Source organism: Pelecanus crispus, chromosome 6 (assembly GCF_030463565.1).
Source record: "Pelecanus crispus isolate bPelCri1 chromosome 6, bPelCri1.pri, whole genome shotgun sequence".
NCBI classification, from domain to species: Eukaryota; Metazoa; Chordata; class Aves; order Pelecaniformes; family Pelecanidae; genus Pelecanus; species Pelecanus crispus.
Genome location: NC_134648.1, coordinates 60,739,773 through 60,762,434, shown reverse-complemented (window position 1 = coordinate 60,762,434; position 22,662 = coordinate 60,739,773). Strand labels below are relative to the sequence as shown.

Below are 22,662 nucleotides of genomic sequence, written 5' to 3'. Positions count from 1 at the left end.
ATGTCCCAAAGTGCCACGTCTACAAATTTTTTGAACAACTCCAGGGATGGTGACTCCACCACCTCTCTGGGCAGCCTGTTCCAATGCTTGACCACTCTTTCAGTAAAGAAATTTTTCCTAATATCCAATCTAAACCTCCCCTGGTGCAACTTGAGCCCATTTCCTCTCGTCCTATTGCTAGCTACTTGGCAGAAGAGACCAACACCCACCTCACTACAACCTCCTTTCAGGTACTTGTAGAGAGCGATAAGGTCACCCCTCAGCCTCCTTTTCTCCAGGCTAAACAAACCCAGTTCCCTCAGCCACTCCTCATAAGACTTCACCAGCTCTAGAGCCTTCACCAGCTTTGTTGGCCTTCTCTGGACACGCTCCAGCAACTCAATGTCCTTCTTGTAGCGAGGGGCCCAAAACTGGACACAGTATTCAAGGTGCGGCCTCACCAGCGCCGAGTACAGGGGCACAATCACCTCCCTGCTCCTGCTGGCCACACTATTCCTGATGCAAGCCAGGATGCTGTTGGCCTTCTTGGCCACCTGGGCACACTGCTGGCTCATATTCAGCTGGCTGTCGACCAACACCCCCAGGTCCTTTTTGGCCAGGCAGCTTTCCAGCCACTCTTCCCCAAGCCTGTAGCATTGTATGTGGTTGTTATGACCCAAGTGCAAGACCCAACACTGTCCAGATCCCTCTGTAGAGCCATCCTACCCTCAAACAGATCAACACTCCTACACAACTTGGTGTCATCTGCAAACTTACTGAGGGTGCATTCCATCCCCTCATCCAGATCATTGATAAAGATATTAAACAAGACTGGCCAAAATACTGAGCCCTGGGGAATACCACTTGTGACCGGCCGCCAACTGGATTTAACTCCAACTCTTTGGGCCCGGCCATCCAGCCAGTTTTTTACCCAGTGAAGAGTACACCCATCCAAGCCATGAGCAGCCAATTTCTCCAGGAGAATGCTGTGGGAAATGGTGTCAAGGGCTTTACTATAGTCGTAGATTCATAGAATCAAAGAATAGTTTGGGTTGGAAGGGACCTTTAAAGGTCATCTAGTCCATCCCCCCTGCAGTAAGCAGGGACATCTTTAACTAGATCAGGTTGCTCACAGCCCTGTCCAACCTGACCTTGAATGTTGCCAGGGATGGGGCATCTACCGCCTCTCTGGGCAACATGTTCCAGTGTTACACTACCCTCATTGTAAAAAATTTCTTCCTTATATCTAGTCTAAATCTAGTCTTTTTTAGTTTAAAACCATTACTCCTTATCCTATCACAACAGGCCCTACTAAAAAGTCTGTCCCCATCTTTCTTATAAGCCCTCTTTAAGTATTGAAAGGCTGCAATAAGGTCTCCCCAGAGCCTTCCCTTCTCCAGGCTGAACAACCCCAACTCTCTTAGCCTTTCTTCATAGGAGAGGTGTTCCTTTGCTCTAATAATTTTTGTGGCTCTCCTCTGGACTTGCTTCAAGAGGTCCATGTCTTTCCTTGTGCCATCCACAACCTTTCCCTCATCCAACAAGTGGGTTACCTTGTCATAGAAGGAGATCAAGTTAGTGAAGCAGGACCTGCCTTTCATAAACCCATGCTGACTGGGCCTAATCACATTGTTGTCCTGTATGTGCCGCATGATGGCATTCAAGATGATCTGCTCCATAACCTTCCCCAGCACCGATGTCAGACTGACAGGCCTGTAGTTCTCTGGATCCTCCTTCCGGCCCTTCTTGTAGATGGGTCAGATACTAAATATATTTCAGTTTGTAGAGCTTAATGAGATGAATCGTTATCAGTTGTATTTTCTTGCCTTTTTCATCAAATCAGTGAAGTAATAATGCAGCTCTCCTAACTGAAATACGATTAGGATTGCAATTGTCATTGCATGAATTGTGACATTTGTAATGCAGGTGCACTGTAAGCTACAGGATAGATGGACATTTAAACCCCAAACCTCCACATGTGAATACAGTTAATTATTTTTGCAATAGTAGGATTCAAGAGGCTTACTGAAAGTCACAAAGGAAATGCCAAGTAGCTGAAGGAATTGAACCCAGGTGGCTAACATCCTGTTTGCTGTTTGAAACACTAGCTCCCTTTTTAGCTGATTTCTTTTGAGAAAGTCACTATGTCTTTGCTTAACCTTGACTGGAAAGCTAGCATGTGGTGATACTATTTATAGAGCATTGCTCATTAATTTATTAGGGTCCCACTCAGACATTCTTTGTTTCTCCAAACCTGTGCAATATCCTTGAATGTGTGCACTGTACAAGTGACTGTCCTTGTTCATCTCTATGCATGTCTTCCTGACACCCAAACCTGCCATTCTTCTATTAGTGATGGACATAACACAGTTCTAAAGATGTCCAGCCCCTTTGAAATTAAAACAACTAAAAAAAACCACTCTCAAAACAGCTGTTCTGATGGCAGTGGAGGAAATTCCCCTTGACTCTCACCCTCTTTCCATTTGTATCTCCCCAGAAGCTCTTTTGAGTAATTAATAGACACACTTTGGCTCAAGTCACTTTGATGTGGCCTTTGATGATGCTCAGTCTCTTTCATTGCCATTTGGCAAGGGAAAACCTTCCCTGGCCCATATTAAAGGCATTTCTTCTACAAGAACTCAAGAGTCCAGTGACTTTCTTTTGACCTCTGGTGAAAGAGAGCAGTTCTGTAATGTCTCTGCAGCTCAGGAAAGGCCAGAACCTCTCCGTTCCCCAACTATCTTTGCCAGGTATTCATCAGAAAACCATTAGTCTAGCAAAGCACTGGAAGACACATTATTAAGGCAATAATACTTCTCTTACAAATTTCATCAGTGCAACATGATACTTTTGCAGGTGTAGGCTGTCATTACCTGATACTTTCCCATTCTTCTCCTCTCTATAGCCTTTTGGTAGTCTCTCATGTTTCAGTCCCTTTTTCTTGTCTCAAGGGCAGCCACCTGGGACGTGAACAGAAGACTGACCGACCTTGGTCAATAGCACCGCTTCACATATGGTCTGTGGCTCAGAAATCATTTGGGGTCACAAAGTAGGACAGTCTGTATAATATGTCTGCCGTATAACAAGAAATCAAACAACTTCCCTTATGTGGGAACAATTTTTACTGTTGTGCTAAATAATGATGCAGGTATTAAGAAAGAAATAATCTTGTTGAATAAAGAAAAAAGATATTTCTTTACAGTCATGAAATTTCATCATCATTTTTTGCTAGTTAAGCAGTACGATAAAAATAGAGAAACATTTTAGGCCTGTTTATAATCTTGGTTTTTCACTTATAAATCCAGTTTGTAAAAAGCTTTCCTTTTGGACCATTGCAGTAATCATCTGAATAGCTGTGTCTACTGACAGCACACACCAGAGAACTCATAGAAAGAAATTTCCTTGCCTTTGCAGTAACTTCTAAAAAGATACTGAATGTCAGAGCTCCATACAAGCACACAATCAGATGTCTGCAATATTTCTTAGCAGTTTCAGTAATCTAGAAGATCTAGAAGTACCTGTTTATAATTACTCCAAAAAGGCCATAGTCCTCAATTACAGAGGACTTCATTACCTGGAGGATCGTCCTCCACTTTACTGTAGCTTTGCTTACTGATTACATGCATAGAAATTAGTGGCAGCTCTTTTCAATATGCTACAAATAGAAGTGCTTTAAATAGAAGGAAAGTTCCCTTCCTTCTTGCACTCAAGAGCTCAGGCAGGGCTGCTCTGGAGGAGACAGACATGACACTGCCTCTCATACACTTCACTTCTGTTCTATCATCTCTTTTTTTCACTCTAAAAGAAACCAATCAGATATTCTGACCACAAACGGTCAGCTGCCCTTTGCTATAAAAGCACTGAGGGGAAGCTTTTCTCTTCTTGGTGAAGCCTCTATAATGAATGTAATAAAGACTAAACTAATGAGTTTCTATGGCGCTTAAACAATAATCAGTAGAAATGGATGAGAAATGGTATCCTTTGTGTAATTACCACAACTACCCTACAGAGACTTAGCATACATGTGTTCTTTATAGAACAGTTCCATATGGGAAAATCCATTTTTGCTAATTCCAAGATTCCCGAGGACCTACTTCATACAGTTTGTTCTCTCTGAACTCTTTTGTCTCTTCAGAAAGCCACAGTTCAGGGGGAAAAAAATACTTTTTAAAAATCATTTGTGACCTCTCCTCCTTATTTTTCAGAAATCTGGAATTTCAGTCCCTTCCAACAAGTTCTGCCTGGCACTATGGTCCTTCCTGCTTCATTCATTAAAAATAGCAATGCAGCAGCATGAATATATCCTTTGGGATTCTACATTAAATGCAGAGTCTTGCATCCTGGGCTGGATTACATCTGTGTAGCCCTTTTGATGTCTCTTGGCACACTGCTGCAGCTGTCCCTCATAGTAGGCATTTGAATTGATTAACACACTTGCTCCTTTTTTCTTTCCCTCTTGCTCTCAGGGCTGCACCCTGAAAGATTTACTGCACTGTGGAGGGGTGAGGCACTCTGTGGATGCTCTGAGGACAACATAATTGCTGAATCAAAATCTCCCATGAGAATGTGAGCTTTGAACTTTGCTTCCAAGATTTAAATTCTCTATTTCTCAGCATATGTATAACAGATTGTCAGAGAATAATCTCCTAATAAGATGCAGGTAGATAACCAGGGGAAGAGAGAGCAGCAGTGCCTTTAAAATATTGTCTGCTAAAATTCAGACAGTAAATCTTTAGTCCAGCAAGAAATTAAACACATAAATAGTCACATGAAGTTCACTGGGATTACTCATATACACAGTTATGTGTATAAGCATTTGCACTATTGGGATTTAGTAATGAGAATCTAATTAAACAAAACAAAAATGGTTAGCAACTCAAACTGGGTTGAGTCACTGTTGGAACTGTGCTACAGTTGCAGACTAGTGCACTGTTATTCTGGACTGAAGACATAAATCAAAATTCCTTATTTCATTAGGTATGGGTCCCAGTGTTTTATTTTGCAATATCTAGTGGCATTAACATGTTTTAGGGACTATCAAAGAGAAGATTCTTAGAGGATCTGTGGTTGCTAGGAGACTGGTACTTCAGTCCTGCAAATCTTCCACACTGCAAAGAGCAAACTGGCAATAATCAGGTTTTCCTACCAGACAGCACTCAAACAACTCAAGTTTATGGCTTATTGTTTAAAAATTGTGATTTAACCTTAAATTTGCAGAACAGGAGAATTGAAGAGTTGTTGGATTTCTGCAAGTAGATATTTTATCTTGTATCTGTAATATGCCACCCTTAAATCCTTTTTTAATCAATAATACCTTGAGTGTCTGGTATCTAGAAACTTAGTTTCAGTGCGCTGGCAGGTTTCAGCCAGCATAGAAAGTGCTGAGCTTATTTAAGACAGTTCAGAGAGAGATTTTTTCTATCCCGAGGCCTGCCATCTCCATTCCCGCACACGATCTGCACCCTAAGAAGCCTCAAACCAGCACCTTTACCACCTGCAGCTCCCTGCATCTTTGGGGCCTCCCAACTTAGAGCTACAGCAACAGCAAGTGCATTTGTCTCCCTGACACATGAACATCTCAGGATACACACACCTAGTGACATGGCTGCCATTGTGGAGTTTGTGCCACATTGACTACATTTCCTAATCTTAACTTCATTAAAGGAAATATCACATATCTTCTAAATCAGAGTGGTTTTGTTACAGTGTCTGAGAGGGCACAGTAAGAATCTCAGAAATCACTGATGGCTAAAATTTGGTGATCTTTAAAATTTTATATTCTTTATGACCCAGGAGCTGTGCTAAGCACAAGAGCACACTATTTGCAGTGAAATAACACTTGTGATCAGAACCGCATATGGGTTTTGTGCTTTGCTGGATCATCGTCTTTAGTACTGTTTAAATAGATATACATTACAAAAGTATTCACCTATGAAGAATTATATCCATTTTCTCATTCATGGCTTTTCAGTTGCTCAGTGTAACATCACAATACTAAACCTCAATCTGTAGCCCACCGGAGTCAGCCATTTCATGGATTTTGAGCCTGATTCTGTTTAACTGCAAATGCCCTCATTTCTTACCATACACCAGGATAGGCTAGTGTTTTGATCTGATCCTTCACTGTCCTTATCTAACACCACAGCCAAACTCTTTTCTCCTCCATGTGACAATAAAACTGTATGAAAGAAAGTGCCCATGGGGACATACGGGGCAGTGGAGAGGGGAAAAGGGTAAAATCCTAGCTGAAATCAAAGTGTGGGGGACTGCCATTCCTTTCAGGAAAACTACAACTTCCCCCCCAGCATCTTTTGATAACCTTCTACTTACTCTGTAATGAGTCAAAACTAGTTTGTAGTCATATTTAAGCACTTTATAATTTCAGTCTAAAACCTGACAGTTCCATACAATTATATGTCCTGAATGTGTTATTTGTTCCCCACTACGGTAAGATTATATAGTAACAGTAACAACGAACATGGCTGAATCATTGACAAATTCAACCTTAGCTATCTTCTCTTGCTTGCCTTGACAACTAGACTATTGAATTCCAACAGGATGAAAATCTAAAAATAGCAATGGGTGAAGAAAGACTGCAAGCAAAGCCACTAGATAATACAGGCTCAATGCTCCTGTGAAATGCGACACGTGCAAAAGCCAGATGTAATTTTAACAATACAGCTTCCTTTTTGACAAAGGAATCTCCAGAGTCTGATTTAATGTCTCCACAGTAAAGCCTAACAATTCCACGTTTTGTGTAGGAGTAAGAACAGACTTCTTTAAACTTGCAGAAAAGAACCCCTGAGAAGAATGCTAATGCACAATGCGGTGAATGTAAAAAGAGACCTCCTATGACCCTGTAGCAATTAAGACACCATCCAAGTCCAGCGCAGAAGTCACCTTATACTTAAAATTATTACAATGACACAACTGGACTCAGCGATGTTGACAGAGACTGGTAACACTGGGGCTTTGTAGAAACCAAAATCACTGCACCTTAGGAAATATTTTACCTTATTTACTAGACAATATGCAGGAGTGCAGAGAGGAGTAGGCAAAAGGAGCTTTTCTTACTTTCATACCCTGCCTAAAAACAGGTGAAGAAAGAGGTAGATTAAGTAGTTAGCAAATTAGCTGAAGTCTTGGGACAGTAAAGTTCAAGTCTCTTCTACTTTTTAACATCACCGTCTGACCTTGGGACTTCCCTAAGGAACTCAAGCTCTCTGTAAAATAGGTACCTCTCTAAACCCTATCTTATCTTGCAGATTAATTGGATGGTAATTAATATTCACCATCTTGAGGCTCCCAGTGATTTATGCATATAAATATATCTACATGCTATATAGATATATATTATGAATATATAATTGTCCCTTGTCGTCTCCTGACCTCCACATAGATAGCAGAAGACACTTTATAACTTTAACAGTGAAGAAGTGAGGCATGAAACTTTTTACGCCTGTTTTACAGATGCATATTTTGCATGTACTGCAACACCACTGAGGGCTCATATGTACAGAGTAGGTTTTGCACTGGTCTTGTGGTAAAAAGAAAACCAGCATCAACCAACAGCACTTCTAGGAATATGGTCTCCTCTTTTCTTCCCTCTACTCAGATTTTCCTGGCACATAAGCCAAAGTGGTGACTAGAACCAGTTCCTTTGATTCAAGTAACATCCTAATTCCTTTCTAGTCTGCTGTGGGTTTGGGGAGATTTTTTTTTTATCTCATCCATAATATTATTAGGAAGATCATATTCCTTTGGTGAAGAGAGAGACTGGTTTGAAGGAAGAAGATGAAAGATCTCCTTAATATTATTCTCTGGCCTCATTTTTTTATTGCTTAAGTAAAGTTCTCTCCTGAAACAATTACAGGCACAAATCCAGATGATCTATTGTAGGCCACAGCTTTTTATTCACTGGAATACCCATTGTTCCAGAAATAGATATAGCCCCACCGGTAAGACTTTGAAGCATCACGCACATCGGTTCGAAATGGGATAAAAAAATAAGGTGAATCAATAAACAGATATTGTTTTCCACAGTGCTGTGTGACAGGAGAAGTGAAAGCTTTGAAGTTTGGCTTCATTTTCGAGGAAATATCTGTGACATCGTCTGGGTATATCACTGTACCTTGTATATTTTACTCTTCCCTGTCCACAGACAAGCTCCTAAGTGACAAAAGCGTGAACAAAAATGTTCTATTTTTAGGAGACTCACTCAACTCCCCAGCAATGGTGCCTTAGGAACCGAGTTATGTTGAAGGCAGTGAAGCAGGGAACAAATTCCATTTGTTGGAAGAAATGTTTGCGCTCGTTTACGTTGTCCTTTCTTTGTGGGGGAGCAGTCATAGTCAGAAAGGACCATGAAAGGTGTCTCGTCTGTCCTCCCACCCCAAGACAGGAAAGTTGTGTGCAAATCCTTCCAAACTTTATAAGACATCCCACAGCTATTATGGACAATCCCCTCAGTACATAACTATCCCTGTGATTAAAATTTTCCCCCTAACATTTTCCTTAATTCTTTTGGCTTCACTTTGAACACATTATTTCCTATTGAATCCACACTGAACGTGGAAAATGGTTGATTTCCTTTCTCTTTGCAGCTGTTTCTTCCCTGCTTGAAGACAATTATCTTTACTCATTTCAGTCTTGTTTTTGCTAGGAAGAGTCTTCTATCTTTCTTAGCATTCTTGCTGCCTTCCTTTGAACCCTTCCTTTAGGGGTGGTACTGAAAACAGGGTACAAGGCTAGTGACTGCAATAAGGAAAATAAAAGGTGAAGCTTCGTTTAACAGGACCACAGGTGATTACTCCTGTCACCGAGATAGATATAGATGTAGTTAGAGCAGAAAATGTGTTTTGTAACAAACAGAGCTCTACAAGTGTAGGACGTAGGAATTTTGCAGTTCTGCTCCCCCTCTCATCTCTCTCTCCCACTTCCCATCGTCAACATTCATGAACAAAACATCTCCAGTATGTAGAGACATATGTAGAGGTATAAAGATACAAACACAGAAATGCATAGGATCAGCTATGTTAGAATTCATATGCCACTCTGGCTCATGATGACCCAGGCTTCAGTCCCAGTCAGTACATGGCCATCCTTAACAAGTCAGAAGCCAGTGCTCCAGGATATTGCAGTTACTCCTGACTGTTTCAGATACTGCTTTATATTATCAATCGACAAACAGGAGCTTTTTAAATGGCAACTGCTGTGGCTAAATACTTTAATGCAATGTCTGTAATTACAGTTACCAAAGTCTGTAATATAGACTCCCACATAAGTATACTGGCAAAGTGCAGTCAGTAATGCCATATATTAGTTTAAAGAGACACAGACTCCATCAATTAAATTGCATTTTCCTCTGGCTCCTCAGTCTCTCCTCACTTACAATATTTACAGTTATACTGCAGCTGGTGGGGTCACACTGGAGTCAGGCTAGCTGGAGGTGAAGTTGTGGTGGTTTGACCCTGGCTGGATGCCAAGTGCCCACCGAAGCTGCTCTGTCACTCCCCTTCTCAATTGGACAAGGGAGAGAAAATATAACAAAAAAAGCTCTTGGCTCAAGATAAGGACAGGTTGATCACTCACCAGTTACCGTCACGGGCAAACCAGACTTGACTTGGGGAAAATCAGTTTAATTTATTACCAATCAAAACTCAGTAGGACAGAGGAGTGAGAAGATGTGTAGGGTAATGAGAAAAAAACCCGAATTTTAAAACACCTTCCCCCCACCCCTCCCTTCTTCCTGGGCTCAACTTCACTCCCAATTTTCCTCTACCTCCTCCCCCTGAGCAGCGCAGGGGGATGGGGAATGGGGGTTGCGGTCAGTTCATCATGCATTGTCTCTGCTGCTCCTTCCTCCTCAGGGGAGGACTCCTCACACTTTTCCCCTGCTCCAGTGTGGGGTCGCTCCCATGGGAGACAGTCCTCCATGAACTTCTCCAATGTGAGTCCTTCCCACAGGCTGCAGTTCTTCATGAACTGCTCCAGCGTGGGTGCCTTCCATGGGGTGTAGTCCTTCAGGAGCAGACTGCTCCAGCGTGGGTCCCCACAGGGTCACAAGTCCTGCCACCAAACCTGCTCCAGCATGGGCTCCTCTCTCCACAGGTCCTGCCAGGAGCCTGCTCCAGCATGGGCTTCCCACAGGGTCACAGCCTCCTTCGGGCACATCCACCTGCTCTGGCGTGGGGTCCTCCCCGGGCTGCAGGTGGATATCTGCTCCACCATGGACCTCCATGGGCTGCAGGGGCACAGCTGCCTCACCATGGTCTTCATCACAGGTTGCAGGGGAATCTCTGCTCCGGTGCCTGGAGCACCTCCTCCCCCTCCTTCTTCACTGACCTTGGTGTCTGCATGGTCGTTCCTCTCACATATTCTCATTCCTCACTCCAGCTGCAGTTTGTGTCCCTGTGGTTCCCCCCGCCCCTGCTTCTTAAATACGTTGTCACAGAGGTGCTACCACCATGCCTGATTGGCTCGGCCTTGGCCAGTGGTGGGTCCGTCTTGGAGCCAGCTGGCATTGGCTGTAATGGACACAGGGGAAGCTTCTAGCAGCTTCTCACAGAAGCCACACCTGTAGCCCCCTGCTACCAAAACCTTGCCACACAAACCCAATACAGAAGTGTACAGAGGGTCAGTTGGACAAGCAGTATGGCTTTACCTCACTGTTTTAACATTTTGTAATTCTATGGCATCATATGATGCTGAACAACTGTAAAGAAAACATAGTTCATCAATCCATTCTCACAAGACAAAAGCGCTACTGTGTCTCTGCATCATAAAAGAAACAAAACTACTGCATGTATCTGTCTCTATTTTAGCTGGTCACATTGTCCAGGAAAGGCTTTCATCTTTGTATGAGGAGTTTGTACAGCTCCTAGCACCATGCATCCTTATCTCTGCTGATGGCTACAAGGACTATTTTAATACAAATAAGCACTTCAATTACATTAATTACATGCCCAGGTTCAAATCATCTGATTGACAAAAAGCATACTGAACAATTCAAGTGGAGTCTTAGCTCTCATTTTTAGGCAGGAATCCTCCTCTTTTCGATAGTCTTTGTTCAGGTTTCACGGAATGGTTTGCCAAGTGACATAGAGAAGAGGTGCGGGTTCTTTTGGGGCTGTTTCTTGAGAGGGACTATGGCATTTCATGCTAGCTGAGAGCACCGAGTATGACAGAAATCAGCTTGACTGACTGAAACAGCCATTTAAGAGGAGACCCTCTAGTGGTATAAATCAGCAAGGCTTGACTTCACTGGAGCTCTTGCTAATTTACCCCTGTTGGGAATCTGGCTCTGAGACTTTACAGAGTGAAAATGAAACTAAGGAGCAAAACAAAGATCCTAAAATATTAGGAAATAAAACAGCTTGAGAATGCTATGTTTTCCCAAGCATGCAAAAGAGAAGCCTGTAGGTTATAGTTTCAATTTAATTTGTGATTGTTTGATACATGTTCATGCATGCAGCATGTGCCACGAGGGACTTAAAGGCCTATAGTAAGAAAAATGCCCAAGATTTCTTTTTATCTTATTTCTGTTGTGGTTATTCCCCAGTCTTTTTCAGCCAAAATTTCAGTGAGGTTGGACCTTGCTAAGGATTTTTAAAAGACTAGTGTTGAAAAGATATTCAACCATTGAGACAGAAAAAGAGAAAAAGAAAGAATACCTAGTCTATGCTGAAGGTCAGACAGAAGTTCAGGATAACTTAGACGTGGTCCAGTTATTAAAGGGATACTTTGCCTCACCTTTCAGTAAGAAAAATAGTGAATATGGGAATAATTGTAGGATATCTGATTAAGAATGAGGAAGGTTTAACAGAAACTATCATAATTAAGGCAGGATCAAAATGAGCCTATTCACTCTGGTGATATCAGGAATCCTGTGGCAATCCATAGCCCAAATCCTGATCAATTGACACATGAAGTAACAAGCTCAAAAAACCAAAGCTTTTCACTCTATATATTGGTTCAAAAGTTGTATTCTGACTGGTAGAGAGAAAATGTAACATGAAGTGGAGTGAAGGCTTCATGGTCAAGCAAACTGAGCAATCAAGGATGCAGAGAAGTGGCATAGAACACAACAGTTTTAGCAAAAATAACTTTTTGTTAAGAGAACCAATTTCATACTCAAGGAATGTGTCCTGATCTATCTAGATTTGCATGAAGCAGTTCATAATGTGACGCCCATCTACAAGAAGGGCCGGAAGGAGGACCCGGGGAACTACAGGCCTGTCAGCCTGACCTCGGTGCCGGGGAAGATTATGGAGAGGTTCATCTTGAGCGAACTCCACAGGCAAGTACAGGTCAACCAGGGGATCAGACCCAGCCAGCATGGGTTCACGAAAGGCAGGTCCTGCTTGACCAACCTGATCTCCTTCTATGACCTGGTGACCCGCCTGGTAGATGATGGAAAGGCTGTGGATGTCATCTACCTGGACTTTAGCAAAGCTTTTGACACCGTCTCACATAATATCCTCCTCGGGAAGCTGGCAGCTCACGGCTTGGACAGGCATACTCTTTGCTGGGTAAAGAACTGGTTGGGTGGCCGAGCCCAGAGAGTTGTGGTAAATGGTGTTAAGTCCAGTTGGCAGCCGGTCACGAGCGGTGTTCCCCAGGGCTCTGTTTTAGGGCCAGTCTTGTTCAAAATCTTTATCAATGATCTGGATGAGGGGATTGAATGTGCCCTCAGTAAGTTTGCAGACAACACCAAATTGGGTGGGAGTGTTGATCTGCTCGAGGGTAGGAAGGCCCTGCAGAGGGACCTGGACAGGCTGGATCGATGGGCTGAGGCCAACTGTATGAGGTTTAACAAGGCCAAGTGCCGGGTCCTGCACTTGGGTCACAACAACCCCATGCAACGCTACAGGCTTGGGGAGGAGTGGCTGGAAAGCTGCCTGGCCAAAAAGGATCTGGGGGTGTTGGTAGATAGCCGGCTGAATATGAGCCAGCAGTGTGCCCAGGTGGCCAAGAAGGCCAACAGCATCCTGGCTTGCATCAGGAATGGTGTGGCCAGCAGGAGCAGGGAGGTGATTGTTCCCCTGTACTCAGCGCTGGTGAGGCCGCACCTGGAATACTGTGTCCAGTTTTGGGCCCCTCAATACAAGAAAGACATTGAGGTGCTGGAGCGTGTTCAGAGATGGGCAACAAGGCTGGTGAAGGGTCTGTAGAACAAGTCTTATGAGGAGCGGCTGAGGGAACTGGGATTGTTTAGCTTAGAGAAGAGGAGGCTGAGGGGTGACCTTATCGCTCTCTACAACTACCTGAAAGCAGGTTGTAGTGAGGTGGGTGTTGGTCTCTTCTCCCAAGTAGCTAGCGATAGGACGAGAGGAAATGGCCTCAAGCTGCGCCAGGGGAGGTTTAGACTGGAAATTAGGAGAAATTTCTTTACTGAAAGAGTGGTCAAGCATTGGAACAGGCTGCCCCGAGAGGTGGTGGAGTCACCATCCCTGGAAGTGTTCAAAAAACGGGTAGATGTGGCACTTCGGGATATGGTTTAGTCTAGTCTACCCTTGATTGGTTTAGGTTGGCTTGGTGGTGTAGGTTAATGGTTGGACTGGATGATCTTAAAGGTCTTTTCCAACCTAGACGATTCTATGATTCTTCTATGATTATATAAAGTGCTGAGAATTACTGTCTAAAACTGATATAATGGAGAGTAATTAAAGATTATTAACCTGAATGAAAATTGTATTTTAAAGAAGTAGCATGTTAAAAAGGAAGTCTGTCAGGGTGGGAAGAGGTTATTGGAACTTTGGAAGAAGTTTTTGGACACATCTTGTTACAAATAGAATCATACTTGCTAGTGACTTTGAGTCAATAAACAGGTTTGCCTAAATGATAAAGGTGTTTGGAGGTATTGACAACAATTAGGAAGCTTATATAAGGACTGTTTTATTCATAAGCAAAATAATGGAAACAGGATGAAATTTAACACAAAACCATCCACATAAAGACTTCATGCTGTGGAGTTCGTCATTTGGAGGCAGCAGAGTAAACAGAGATCTAGGTGTACTGTGAGACTAGAACAGCTATGTGCCTCCGATGTGACAGAACCACAGAAAATCTGAGACAAGCCTAAGATGCACTGCAGATATATTTTCTTTAGAGTCACTGAAGCATTCATATTATTATACAAGGTACTGCCAAGGTGTTTTGTACATGATATACAGCTCTGATCACCCACTTTCAAATTAGATTTAAGTTAATTTGGAATAGAGCCAGAGAAAGGCTACTGAAATGACTGAGGGAAAGGAGTATAATCTTCTGAGAGTAGTCAAAGAATCATGTCTTGTTTTCCCTCTCAAATAAGACATCTCTTCACAAATGTGTATAGAAATTTAAAAACAGGGTGAGAGTAATAAGCTTTAAACATAAAATTGGTACAAGATCAGACAGAGATAAACTGGTCATATAAAATGTAACATGGTTAGAATCACCCTCTGATTTCAATCAGTTTAGTAGTATTTGGGAACACATGGGTTAAAAAAAAATCTAACTCTTTCAAGATGGAACCCAGCAGCCTTATGGACTTGCATGACAGAGTAGTGGTGTTCTGGAGATGCACATTAAGGTGTGGTGTGAAAATTTTGGGTTTTGAACTTAGTCATCTGCCCTAAGAATTAAAAAGATGAAATATCTATTTCTTTACTGAGTTGGGTCCATTTATGCCATATCTTTGTTTTATGCAGTTAGTCCCAAACATCTGAGCTTCTATTTGTCACCTAATTTTGCTGTGGAAGATTTCTTCTTTCACCCTAAGAAGCATCAGAAGTTGGTCCCAGATAGGGAGGGAATGCTGGGAAGGTGCAATGTTACTCTTGGTGGTGGTGAGAGATTTGTTGTCTTACTCATTGTTACTTAGGTCTAAACTGATTGACAGATGCTTTTCCTCAGGTCAGACATGCAAAAACGCCACAGCTGAATGACACCCTCCCATTCTTTCTAGTATGTGTGAAGTTCCTCTTTCCAGGGGAAAATGTCCAATGGTCCCAACAAGTTCCTTAGTATTGCAGGGATATAGGATGTTAATCTTGACCTCTTCTGCCTTCTTCCCTCAGTGTTAAGCCTCTTCACCTTTTATATATTAACTGTCTTCAGATGGCCTGAGAATAGTGGAGGTGACACTGACAGACCCACCCTGTGGTGTGGAGGTATGCTTGGAGGAGGTGTTTTCTGGAAAAAAAAATCTATTACAGTGGCAACTGTGGAGAACAGGACTCAATTTTATTTGTATCTCCATGACAATTTCAGGCAAGAGTTTTACAGAAAGATTCTTCTTCTTTTGTAAACACCTATTAGATACATTTAATACATGAAGCCAAATGAAAAGCAGCTGGACACTTCCTCCAGCTCTATTAAAGTTTCTATAGATTAAATTTTAGTCTTTCTTCAGGCATCACTTGAGTGGTACTTTAAAGCCTGTACAAAGAAATCTCTAAAATAAAAATTGATTAAGAGTCTAATTAAAGATTGATCCTGTCAAATTATGTAGTCTGTAAATTTTATTAAATCAATTAAATCAAATCTTTTACTCTTGTACCTATAGGAAAAAAAAGGAAAACAGCCACAGCGGTTCCTATCAATAAAAGTTTAGTGCAACAGTGAGCACAAAAGAAATGCTGAAGTGAAATGGTTGTGATTGAAAATGTGGCAGCTTATAAATGCACCAGAAGTCCAGATGACTTTACTTGTGAGTGAACTCTCATTTACAGCTTTCCTCACCACAGAAATAAAAGCAACTCCCACAATACTAAACAAGTCAGGGTAGTAACAGGCAGACTAAATGAGAGGCAGTAACTTCCTGCTACACTTTCTTTTCTCATACATTTGGTAGCAACTAGCCAACGTGCCAATCCAAAGTCCACTGAAATCAATGGGAAGACCAGTGAGCACTAAGCCAGGATCTGAGTCCTGTCCCTCCCTCTAAAATGAAACATCTCTTTCCAAGAAAATAAAAATTAGTAAGGGGTGGGGGTGGGGGTGGGGGTGGGGGGGTGAGGGGCAGAGAGATGTCCTCTCCATGGCATTCCTCCTCTTTCACATATATATTGGGAAGATGCAGGAAGATGAAAATTGACCTCAAGGTCTTAGGGGAAGGAAATTTCATTAGACATCTGGAATATCTGAAATCTCATGATTGCTTGTCCTTCAGAAAGTTAGAATGCAATACAGGAAACAAAACCTAAACACAGTATTTTACAAATGCAGTCACCATGTGAATTGAATAGATTGGTAGATAGACTATCAGCATGACTTCTTATTTTATTTAAAAAGGTTTTGGTTTGATAATCAACACTATAGACACCAATCAGATAACAAAAAATCAAAGAATTGGATCACTATATTAAGTTTTATGTAAGTCAAAGACAAAGAATATTCTGCCATTGCTTTGAGGTTGTTTGAGTCATTAATCAAACATGGGAAGACAAAAAATTAGGGGATCACAGTATTTTCCATTTGCTCTGCTGACCTGAAAACAACTTAGAGGTTGTCATGCTGTCTGAAAAAGAGTAACCATATTCTAAAGGGAAAAAAAGCCACAGTAACATTTCCTGGGGTTTCCATTAACAGCATCCCTGCTTTCATTCAAGCCAGCAAATTGCTTTGTTCTCAAAGAATATCAACTTGCAATCTAGAATAAGCTGGGGTGGTGGTGAAGGTGTGTGTATCAGGGTGGTCATGTAAAAAAAAAGACAACCGATTTGCCTTTTGAATACTTGCTCCAAAATGGACTTCTAAATGCTCAGCACTTCCAGAAAAGGAGACTCTGGACAGTTGTTCTGTGTTTTACACTTGCTTTCTTCAAATACTTAGAAACAAGTCAAGTTTCTACCAGTACTCTTAGGCATTGCCTGAATATGCTTCCAGGCAAAGTTGCCACACCAAGTACTTCTGTGAAAAGGAAAATCTTCAAACCTGTCTCAGTATTTTAAGCAGGACATTGTGTATAGAAATGTAGCATATTGAGTTACTGAGGCTGACCTTTTTGTTAAAAGCAAAAATTGTTATCTTTAGGCTGATTAAATAAATTCTTTAGTCACACTGCATTGATATTGTTTAAAGAAAAACAGCTATTTAAATCCCATCTGATATTTCTGTAATTAAAGGTAATTATTGATCTTAATTAAAAATATTTTACTTAAAAAAAATCACATAGCTTCAATCCCACTGCTCAGTTCACGCATCAAGAAGTACTTGAAATGAATCAAACCACTAGTGAGCAGCAACGTATGAATGACGTACCATAAAGGACATTCTTATACCAATCTTTACTTCAGTCTTTCTGCTTGAAATAGGTCCCACAAGACTTTCAGGACAAGATTGGTCCTAAAAGTGGCCAATTCAGAGCTCTTTAGAATATATTTTAAAATCAATTCAGTAGGATATTTCAGATAGGAGCCTTCATAAAGAGCAGTGGGAGGATGATGTAACCTCTAAACTTCCACAGGCTATATCAATGGCAGGGATCTGGCTAGGAAACAGCAATTTTGCCTTAGTAAAAATGTCACCTTGTGAAAACAGAGCTGTTTCAGGAAACCACAGACTTTGAAAATAATTTTGAGTTTCTAAGGCTTTTTTTGAGGAAAAAAGAAATTAAGAAAAAATAAAACAGGACAAAGAAGAAAAGGAAGAAGAAGAAGAAAAGAGGAAGAAGAAAAGGATGCAAAAAGGACTTCCCTAAGGAACACAATTATCTGAAAAAATAAAGTGCTTGGGATGAAAGCTACATTTCTACAGATTCTCCTATCTTTGTTTTCACCATCTCAAGTTCCTATATGCTCATTTGGCTCTCTAGCCTGAAAGCTAGGGAATTCCTCTGAAAAACATGCAGGCCCTAGTCCTTTCATGTGCTTCTATTTATTTGCTAGAAGTGGATCCCCATCAAAAGAAGTAATGGAGCGTTGCAGTGCTGCAGCCCAGAAAGGGCTCTGACGTGGGTCAGAGCATCCTCCTCAAGGAGGATTGAGCTGAACCCATTGCTCCTACATCAGAGAGGAGCCCTCTCCTCACTGCACAGGCTGTCAGGGAAAGGCAGAGGACAACAGCCCTGATGGCCCAAAGGAAAATTGGCCATGTTACACGAAACAAGCAGCTTTTGCTGTGAGGAGGTAAAAAAAAAAAGACCCTACCATAAAAAAAAAAAAAAAAAAAAAAAAAAAGGTGACTAGTTCATATGGAAGTTACTGCAGTTTGGTTTAGTTTTCTGGTTTGTTTCGGTGTCAGGCATTTGCTGTGCTTTTTTTCCCTACTAATTTCCTGTTGGGATTGGCAGCCAATGACTCACCTGCATTCACAGATGAGTATAGCCAGAAAGCCAGCCTACAGCTTCTCTTCTCCATCCTGCACTTTAATCACAGAAAACAACCCCCACCCTGACCCCGTGACTACAGCAATATTCATAGCACTAGGCTTGTCTGTAGATATTGCCATAATAGAAGCACTGAAATCAGATATTCTAAGTCTTCATGGGTGACTCCCACAGTTCAAGGCAAAGCAATAGTGAGTGGCCCTGGAGAAAACTATGTCCAGTCTCCCCAAAATGACAGGAACGTGATGATTAAGGCAGTTTTTGAGAGTTCATCTCCGGAAAACCAAACTGGCAAACTCATGGGACTGCCAGTAGCTTCCCATGCCCAGGGAGAAAGCCCCTGTGGTTCATTTTCTGGTCAGCAACGTTTATACTATTTCCTGCATATTACAGAATATGCATGGATTCAATGGATAGGTATAAATTAGAGAAAGCAATCATGGGTCCCTAGGTTAGATTTTTAATCGCAAAATCTGGGTTTTATCATGGGCAACCCTGTGCTTTGAACAGACGTGCAGGGACCACATAAGACATGTATTACATCCGTTACTGGGAATCTGAGGAGGGCTTTTCCTGCAGCTGGCTTCTTGCATACCAAGTTATGGTGAATGCCTAAAAATCCTTAATGTATGTCATCAGAAATTATCATGCAAACACCAGCCTGACTGACAACTTATCTAATGGGCAAATCAAAAGTAAATGAGAAGAAGGGAAGATGAGTGACCCAATGAAGAACCAACAATTTGTCATTTGGGATGTTTTATTAGGCAGTTTGACAAATTTCCTGCTGGTTGACTGATTAAATTTACATTTCCCTATTTTTAATCTTTAATTTATTTCATACTCAAATATGATTGTTAGCCATTAATCAATAAGGTTTAAAGTGTTCATGATTAATGGGTAATGCCTTCAGTATAAATAAGAGATTCTGCGATGCTGGGATTTATCTGGCTCTAGAGATTGCAGGATTGCTCCGAGTGCTCATTCCTTAGTTACAATAAAGTGGGACCAGGAGGACTGATGAGATTCTGTGCCAGTGGTGTGATAAAATGAAATGGAAGCAGCTGTTAAGGATCTACGCAAGATAATTATGAAAAAGAAACCAAAGGGTTAACAAGACTATGCTTTTGATTACGTAGTGTCAGAGAGATTAACGAGTCTCTGTGCTATAGATAAGTAGGGATTTACAGCATCTGTACGGTAAAAAGAAACCAGACATTAATGGAATGACCACCTATGGCTCTGCCGGGATGTAAAGATTCAGGGCTACAGGAGTGCCGAGTCGCTGCCAAAGGGTTAACGGGAGCCTGGCTGCAGCGGCAGGCAGAGGGACCTGAGGAGTTACCGGAGTTGTAAGGTACAGCCTGGGTAAGTAGCAGTGAAAGGGTTAACGAAAAGCCTCCATGTATTGAGGTGCTAATTGTCAAGATAGTGTATTACTTGAGGAAAGTAATTTGATTACTCGAAACTCCCACTAAGGAGGCAAGCTTGTGTCCCTTCCATCTGTCGGGCTCTGTGAAAGATGATGAATTGAACTCAAAATTCACATGTGATGAAGTCACTGTCATTTCCCTGCCAGCAGAGCACTGCTGCCATGCCCACCGTGCAGAGGGTAGCACTGCATTTCAACTTTTCCTCCGAAACCCAGGAGGCACAGTAACCTGTTACTTGCTGCCGATGCTTTTATTTTTTTCCCCTCCCCATTTTCTGCCTCAGCGCTACAACTGAGTCATTCTGTTGCCCATGGCTCGTGGGTATACAGTGCTCCTGCAGCGTGCTGCATTATTCCCCAGTTCATCTGTCAATGTTATTTTCGGCTAATGCAGATGTGGGGTTCGCTTACCGTCGCTTTGTAGACACTTGTCGAAAACCATTTGGAAAGCCTTAACTATGCATAAATCTGCAGAGTGAATGTTTTCTTTCATTCACTTGCTCCTATTATTTGATTTCTTGTAGGCCTCTGCGGCAGAGATGGAGAAAATAAGGTAAGTGAGACAGTTTATTTACATCTCATTATAGACAAGAAATGTTCTGTTGCACAATGGACGACACAGGCTCTTGGAAAATATTTTGCTTAATACAATCAGTGTAAAATACTGGATTGCATGATGATGCAAGGGAAGCTGTGCTTTAGAGACAAAAGAAAAAGGAATGCTCTTATTCTTGTAAAACTGTTTTGCAGGGATGTCAATTCAGAAAGGGTTCTACACACAAACATGTTTTATTGCCAGATGCAGAGGATATTTGATTATATAAATGTTGTAGTCACTTGTCCATTTACTGCAAGAGCCTGCCATTCCATTTAATGAGGAAAGTGGATCAATAATTCATGAAAAAGCTGAAGAAAATATAGGCTTGACTTCAAAGCATCTAATTACTGTGGTTTGTTTCAATATAATGCTGTAACATTGGTGTTCGATTTTTGTTTTATATTGTATACCAGCCAGATAAATATTGTCTCCTCTGTGTTTAAAATGTTGTCATACTGTACCAGTTTCTCAGCACATCTCTCTGCTTTAAGCAAAAGGAGATGGCTTTTATAAACATAAGTTTTCCATCTCATGTCCGAGTGCAAGTCTGCTTTGGGGGATATTGCTTTTGTGTATGTTGTTAAGAAAGAAAAAGAAAGAAGAAAGCATTCTAGCCCTTTTTAAAAAATAACTTAAAAATAAAAAAATCCTGTCTATTAATAAAATCCCCAGGTATTATCAAAGTGATATGTAAAAGCTGAACTTTTTACTACCCGTTAACCACTTTATGGATCTTATTATAATAGCACAAAACACTGCTCTTACGTGGTTTTATTGGACAAGCTCAAATTCCTTCTCTGAACCTGGTGACTCAGTTTGGTTAGTGACAACTATTGTGCAAGCACAACTTTTTAGATTCCTTAAGTTTGGAATGCCTATCCTGAGTTATTAGAAAGGCAGAAAAGTTCTAAAATTTTGGAAATAACTGGGGAATAAGCGGTAAATGTGAAAGAACAGAGATTTGACTGAGTGTTTAATGAATTCTGGGCTGGAAAAAACCCTTTGTTTTTTATTTGAGAAGGAGGAGGAGGTTAAGGCTCTTACAGTGGACTTGAAGATGCATGTCCAAAAGTTTCTAATATAATTTATGAAGAGCTTCAGTTATACATTTTTTGTACTCTCTCATGATGATGAAAGTATTACAACTCTTGAGCTGAAAGAAAAACCCTGTGCAAGGTATTTTGGTTTTGAATGTATATAAGCACTATGTTAAAGCTGTGAGTTTTTCCTGAGTAACAACTGAGAAAGCACCTCAGTATGTGGTCCTGCGTTCACTAAAAATTCCAAACAAGATCAGCTATGGTATATGCACATTCATGTAATGAATTACTCTCTTAGAAGATGCAAGCAAATATATATTTACACATTTGCTTGATAAGCATGCGTGCGCAAATGCAATACAATACTTGTAATACTTTCCTGAGAATGTCTTGGCCTCTGCTTTTAGTAGATAGGCTCTTGCCACATTTGCAGTAACAGGCTGCAGAGCCATCGCAAATGGGTGTGCGAGGGGTCGAGTGCATCTGTCACAAGAGCCCAGGAGAATGAGCTCAGGAATATATTGAAAAAGGAAGAATTTGCTATGACAAGAGTAAATAACCATAAAGCTCCATTTTCCTAGCACCCTAGTTTTGAAGCTGTCAGGCATGCAGCAGTCCTTACCTCAGTACTCCTTGAGCACTATATAGATGGAAAAGCCCATACTGCCCCACTGAAGGAAGTCGGAGTTTAGCTATTAACTCCAACAAAAGAAGGGTCAGGCTGTGTCAGGAGTTTGTTAATGAAGTTTTCTGTTCACAATTCTTGTGTGTAAAAGTTGCTTCTGATGGATGTTTGGCCCCATCACCCAAGACAGTGCAAGGCCAGCGCAAGAGCTTCCTGCACATGGGCACAGAGCAGCAAGCCAGGCTAGGGGAGTTCTGGCAGGACCCAGCGCAGAAGCTGCACTGCTCCATCCCAAACTTTTCCAGGCTCCCTATCTATAGTCATTGCCTTGGATGCAAACTGACAGAACCCTCAGCGGTTTAAGGAAACAGTAATCAATTCTTGTGTCATTGTTTTAAATACCCAGTGAACCCACAGACCTGAGAGAATTAGATTTTTCCTAAACCTGTCCAAGAAGGAAGAAAGAAAGAGGGAAAAGGGCAGGCCAGGAGGAAAGAGGTATTTTTTGTTACGTGTAGAAACCAGTGTAATATCACAGGAGAAGCCATTCTCACATGATACTTGAATATGTTCTGCCCTATCCCCTGGGCCCAGCTCCTTTCCCACTCTCTTTTTTGCAACCAACTGAGAATGTACCATCCCATACCAGCTGGGAGGGAGCTGGCCTGAGGACTA

The 22,662-nt window shown here is 41.5% G+C and overlaps 1 protein-coding gene across 1 annotated transcript in view; it reads left to right on the top strand.

The window, feature by feature from the left end:
* The window catches only part of BEGAIN (brain enriched guanylate kinase associated), a 160,546-nt gene that overhangs the window by 21,440 nt on the left and 116,444 nt on the right, over window positions 1–22,662 (top strand). Inside the window, exon 2 of the mRNA XM_075712823.1 lies at window positions 20,249–20,277. Within this exon, the coding sequence (XP_075568938.1) occupies window positions 20,249–20,277 (29 nt within the window). The remainder of the gene's footprint in view (window positions 1–20,248; window positions 20,278–22,662) is intronic.